The 6,000-nt window shown below is 50.8% G+C and overlaps 1 protein-coding gene across 1 annotated transcript in view; it reads right to left on the bottom strand.

The window, feature by feature from the left end:
- Positions 1–2,049: 2,049 nt before the first annotated feature.
- LOC129867574 (protein sidekick-2-like) overlaps positions 2,050–6,000 on the bottom strand; it is a 100,653-nt gene continuing 96,702 nt past the window's right edge. Inside the window, exons 38-41 of the mRNA XM_055941065.1 lie at positions 5,473–5,598; positions 5,125–5,289; positions 4,719–4,859; positions 2,050–2,255 (exon numbers count right to left, since the gene is read on the bottom strand). Of these exons, the coding sequence (XP_055797040.1) occupies positions 2,050–2,255; positions 4,719–4,859; positions 5,125–5,289; positions 5,473–5,598 (638 nt within the window). The remainder of the gene's footprint in view (positions 2,256–4,718; positions 4,860–5,124; positions 5,290–5,472; positions 5,599–6,000) is intronic.

Genomic DNA, 6,000 nt, shown 5'->3' with positions numbered 1-6,000 from the left:
GGCTCAATGCTCAAGAGTGCCAGTACGCCTCCACGGTCCGGTATTTCTGGCGCCACCTCCCCGCCCCAGCCTAGTACCTACAGTGCCTACACTACGCACTAGGCTATCAGTGCGTCTCCTGAGCCCAGTTCCTCCTCCACGCACTCTCTCTGTAGTGCGTGTATCCAGTTCGGTGCCTCCAGTTCCGGCACCACGCACAAAGCCTCCTGTGCGTCTCCAGAGCCCTGAACACACTGTATATTCTCCCCCTACTAATCCTGATGTGCTTGTCCTCAGCCCGGTGTCACCAGTGCCGGTACCTCGCATCAGGTATAGAGTGGGCTTTGAGAATACAGTGTGCCCTGTCCCTGCTCCCCGCACTAGTAGGAAGGTGCTTATCCTTAGCCCGGTGCCTCCAGTTTCGGCACCACGCACCAGGTCTACAGTGCGCCGTATCCTGCCAGAGCCATCCGTCTCCCCAGCGCCATCTGAGCCATCCGTCTCCCCAGCGCCATCTGAGCCATCCGTCTCCCCAGCGCCATCTGAGCCATCCGTCTCCCCAGCGCCGTCTGAGCCATCCGTCTGCCATGAGCCTGCAAAGCCGCCCGTCTGCCATGAGCCTGCAAAGCCGCCCGTCTGCCATGAGCCTACAGAGCCGTCCGCCAGACAGGAGCCGCTAGAGCCGCCCGCCAGACAGGAGCCGCTAGAGCCGCCCGCCAGACAGGATCTGCCAGAGCCGCCCGCCAGACAGGATCTGCCAGAGCCGCCAACCAGACAGGATCTGCCAGAGCCGCCAACCAGACAGGATCTGCCAGAGCCGCCAACCAGACAGGATCTGCCAGAGCCGCCAACCAGACAGGATCTGCCAGAGCCGCCAACCAGACAGGATCTGCCAGAGCCGCCAACCAGACAGGATCTGCCAGAGCCGCCAGCGAGCCATGAGCAGCCAGAGCCGTCAGAGAGCCATGAGCGTCGAGAGCCGTCAGCCCGCCATGAGCGTCGAGAGCCGTCAGCCCGCCATGAGCGTCGAGAGCCGTCAGCCCGCCATGAGCGTCGAGAGCCGTCAGCCCGCCATGAGCGTCCAGATTCGTCAGTCAGCCATGAGCTGCCCTTCAGCCTTAAACGGCTAGATACCCAGAACTGCCCATCAGTCCAGAGCTGTCTCTCTGTCCGGAGCTGCCTTTCAGTCCGGAGTTGCCCCTCTATCATTATCTCCCTCTCTATCTTGATCTTCCTCTATATTCTTATCTATTCCTCTGTCTTGATCTATCTCTCTGTCCCGGTGCTGTCCCTATCAGTGATGTTATTAAGAGGATTTTGTGGGGGTAAAAGGAGGGTGGACATTCTTAGAGGGAGGAAGCTAGGATGGATTATGGTGGGGTGGGGACCTCGCCCGGAGCCTGAGCCACCACCGTGGTTAGATGCCCACCCAGACCCTCCCCTAGACTTTGTGCTGGTGCGCCCGGAGTTCGCACCTTATGGGGGGGGTAATGTCACGTTCCTGACCTATTTATGTTAGTTGTTATGTGTGTTAGTTGGTCAGGACGTGAGGTTGGGTGGGCATTCTATGTTTTCTGTTTCTGTGTTGGTTTTGGGTTGCCTGGTATGGCTCTTAATTAGAGGCAGGTGTTTGGCGTTCTTCTAATTAAGAGTCATATTTAGGTAGGCGTTGTCACAGTGTTCGTTGTGGGTGATTGTCTTCCGTGTCTGTATGTTATTTCGTACCACACGGGACTGTTTCGGTTTATGTAGTCTGTTTCCTATTCGTGCGTTCTTCGTGTCTATGTAAGTTCTCATGTTTAGGTCAGTCTACGTCGTTTGTTATTTTGTATCATTTCAAGTGTAGTTCGTGTTCGTTTTTTCGTCTTGTTTAATAAATATGTGTTCAAACTTCGCTGCGCCTTGGTTCCCTCAATACTCCTCCTTTTCCGAAGATGGAGAGGAGGAGGATCGCCGTAACAAACATGACCCTCAGAATAGATGGTTAACTGTGAATCAGCATAATGCTTTAGAACTATTTGAGCTTTAGAAGAGAGTAGAATACAACAACAAATAGACGTCATGCAGAAATCATCTGTGTGTGTGTGTGTGTGTGTGAGTGTGTGTGCGCGTGTTTATGTGTGTTACTGACCGTGTGTAGATGCCGTTCTTGCGGCAGAAGGAGTTCTTGACTGACAGGCGTCTGTTGTTGAGTTCCAGGGCTGGGAAACGGCCCTCGTCCAGCCTGACCATCTCCCCATGGGACAGGGGCAGGGAGGTGCTGTTACTGTGGCTCCCTAGGTGGGGGTAAGATGACACTGGGAGAAGGTTAGTCCATTGTAGGGGTTGGGCACACACACCAGCTAAATGCCTTCTATGCTCGCTTCGAGGCAAGCAACACTGAACCATGCATGGGAACACCAGCTGTTCCAGACGACTGTGTGATCACGCTCTCCATAGCCGATGTGAGTAAGACCTTTTAATAGGTTAACATTCACAAGGACGCAGGGCCAGACGGATTACCGGGACGCAGAATCAGAGCATGCACTGACCAACTGGCAAGTGTCTTCACTGACATTTTCAACCTCTCCCTGACCCAGTCTATAATACATACATGTTTCAAGCAGACCACCATAGTCCCTGTGCCCAGAAGGCCTACATGACCATCACCCCAGAGCTCTCACATCGGTAGAGGTGGGTCATGGCTCACATCAACACCATCAATGATTTAGCACTAAGGTTAATCAGCAGTCTGAATATAAAACCTTTAGTGTTAGAGACTCTACTGAGGTGCCAGGCCCTGATCCAACTAAACCACATGCCCAAATATATACCTCATACACAGTATAAATCAATCAAATTCAATCAAATGTATTTACAAAGCCCTTCTAACATCAGCTGATGTCACAAAGTGCTGTACAGAACCCCAGCCTAAAACCCCAAACAGCAAGAAATGCAGGTGTAGAAGCACGGTGGCTAGGAAAAACTCCCTAGAAAGGCAGGAACCTAGGGAAGAAACCTAGAGAGGAACTAGGTTATGAGGGGTGGCCAGTTCTCTTCTGGCTGTGCTGGGTGGAGATTATAACAGAACATGGCCAAGATGTTCAAATGTTCATAAATGACCAGCATGGTCAAATAATAATAATCACAGTAGTTGTCGAGGGTGCAGCAAGTCAGCACCTCAGGAGTAAATGTCAGTTGGCTTTTCATAGCCGATCATTCAGAGTATCTCTACCACTCCTGCTGTCTATAGAGAGTTGAAAACAGCAGGTCTGGGACAGGTAGCACGTCTGGTGAACAGGTCAGGGTTCCCTAGCCGCAGGCAGAACAGTTGAGGTGTAGAGGCAGGGTTTACGGGGCAGTGACCTCTCCTCTCTCTTCCTCCTGGCTGGTTAGTGACTCACCATGCTGGTGCCTGGTCCTGGTGGTGAGTTTGGACCACAGTAAAACAAACAACTTGTGTGGTACAAAACGTCTGTGTTGCCAGGGGTGGCTGGGGGGTAGCTGGGGGCGCAGGCTCTAAAAGGGGCTCTTTGTGTCCCAGACAAACACGGTCCTTGTCTCTCCTGGACCAGCCAAAGCCCTATTGACTGACCCCTGACCCCTACAGGACCCCTGGACACTATAGGACCACTCTCAACACCACACTAAACACTAACGGGGCGTTAAAAGGTAATGGTGTGAGATCACAGCAGGCTTGACCTCTCTTCAGCTCCTTCCTCTCTCCTGTTTCTCATCCTCTCTGTCTCTACTTCCCTTCCTCTCTCCTGTTCCTCTCCACCTCTCTTTCTCTCCATCCCTGTGAGTTCTAACAGGTCGTTATCAAGTGATTATTTTACTGGATTTGGCCATCAGTGTTCCCACAAAAAATGCAGAGGAGGAGCAGTGGCAGTCAACCCGTGATGCCAGAGTCCAACAGTGATGTAACCTGGGATGACTCAGCAGAGCGTCAGTCTGGCACTGTGGGGTTAGGGACAGAAGTCACACACAGTGTACTGACTGAATGACTATTGGCTTAATCATCAGAACAAACCCTGGACACTCACACTGGCAGATCGATACACATTCTTTCTAAACAGGGAACAATAATGACCTCTCGTCTTTCATTCTCCTGTCTACCTGTGCTTATGTAAGGCACTTTGTGACAACTGTTACTGTTAAATGGGCTATAATTGAATTTGATAGTGCTTTTAGCTTGGTCTTATATTACAATGGTCATGCTGTATTTTTATAATTGTACAAATCGTTTTCAGATGTTCGACTGATGGCTCTGGGCTATTCTCCTTACGGACTTCTCAGAAACAGATTAACACTAGTCCTGGACTGAAAAGATAGATCAATGGTGAATCTCCATCGATTTTTTTTTTTTTTGTCCAGGTCTAGTCTTAATCGGTGTCCGGGAAACCGCCCCTCAAAAGTATCAATTACTTGGGAATGGAATGTTGGGAATGGAATGTTGGGAATGGAATGTTGGGAATGGAATGTTAGGAATGGAATGTTGGGAATGGAATGTTGGGAATGGAATGTTGGGAATGGAATGTTGGGAATGGAATGTTGGGAATGGAATGTTTGGAATGGAATGTTTGGAATGGAACATTGGGAATGGAATGTTGGGAATGGAATGTTGGGAATGGAATGTTTGGAATGGAACATTGGGAATGGAATGTTGGGAATGGAATGTTGGGAATGGAACAAAAAGTTGAAAGAAACACGAATCAGAGAGGACAGTTATATATGGAGCAGTTCTCTGTGGTGTCTACCTGAGTCAGCCTTCTTGGTGTACTTCTTACTCTGGCCCCTGATGATGAGGATGAAGACGAGGAGGAGGATGAAGATTAGGCCCACCAGAGCGATGACCACCAGGAACCACCACTCTTCATAGAAGGGAGACACTTTCTGGGCTGGAGATGAGAGTCACAAGAGAGCTAGATAACAGACATCTGTACCAAGAGGAAGAACAAGTCACTAACTAAACCTATGCTGTATGGGCTGGTTTCCCAGACCTCGATGAAGACAAGTACAGAGTTAAAAAGTAAGTGAAATAGAAATTCCACTGGTTAAAATAGTTTTTAGTCCTGGAATAGGCTCAATCCAGGTCTGAGAAAGGCATCCATATGCATGTTGTAATATTCAGACATGTATTATAACTGAGCAGGCATAACTAACCAGAGATAGAGGGGGAAGGAGCACTGGGGGAGCCATAGCCGTAGTCGTTGACCCCAATGACCCGGAAGTCATAAGTAACCCCTTCTCTCAGCATGTCCAGGTTCAGTGTGTATGATGTCACTTCCTTTGGAATGTCTTTGATGAGGATATCCCACAGTCCTTCATCTAGAGGGGAGCAGGAAATGCAGAGTGTTTGATTGAGCCTGCCTGGAGTCCCAGATGTGTGGGTTTTGCACTTTCACACTATTCCAACTGGTTCCACTGGTTCCATTGGTTCCACTGGTTCCATTGGTTCCATTGGTTCAGTTGCACCAGGCAAGCCTAAGGTCTAATATCCCTTGGACTCACCAGAGGGCCTGGCCTCAATGACGTAGCGTGTAATGGGAGCTCGGCCTGGGTCTCCACTGGCCCAGTGTAGGGTGAGGGCCGTGCCGTACCGGGAGATAAAGGGTTCACCTGGAGGGCCTGGGGCTCCTGGAGGGGAGGGGTGGGGAGAGGAGGGGAGAGGGTGGGATGGGAGGGAAGGGGAGAGGATGGGAGGAGTGGGGAGGGGTGGGGAGGGGAGGAGGGGAGGAAAGGGGATGGTAGGGAGAGGAGAGGAGGGAAGGGGAGAGGAGGGGTGGAGTGGGGAGAGGAGAGGATGGGTAGGGAGAGGAGGGAAGGGAAGGGGAGAGGAGGGGTGGAGTGGGGAGAGGAGAGGATGGGTAGGGAGAGGAGGGAAGGGAAGAGGAGACGAGCAGGACAGGTTATGTACATACTGTAATACGACAAACAGAGCACTGACAAAGCCAGAAGTTGGGAGAAAACATTTTGAAACTTTTTTAAACAGGGAGGTACTAGCTGAACTTGTCCAATAAGAACACAGATCTTCATTTT

This window comes from Salvelinus fontinalis, chromosome 2, assembly GCF_029448725.1.
Source record: "Salvelinus fontinalis isolate EN_2023a chromosome 2, ASM2944872v1, whole genome shotgun sequence".
NCBI lineage: Eukaryota > Metazoa > Chordata > Actinopteri > Salmoniformes > Salmonidae > Salvelinus > Salvelinus fontinalis.
This window is presented reverse-complemented; position numbering and strand designations above follow the sequence as displayed.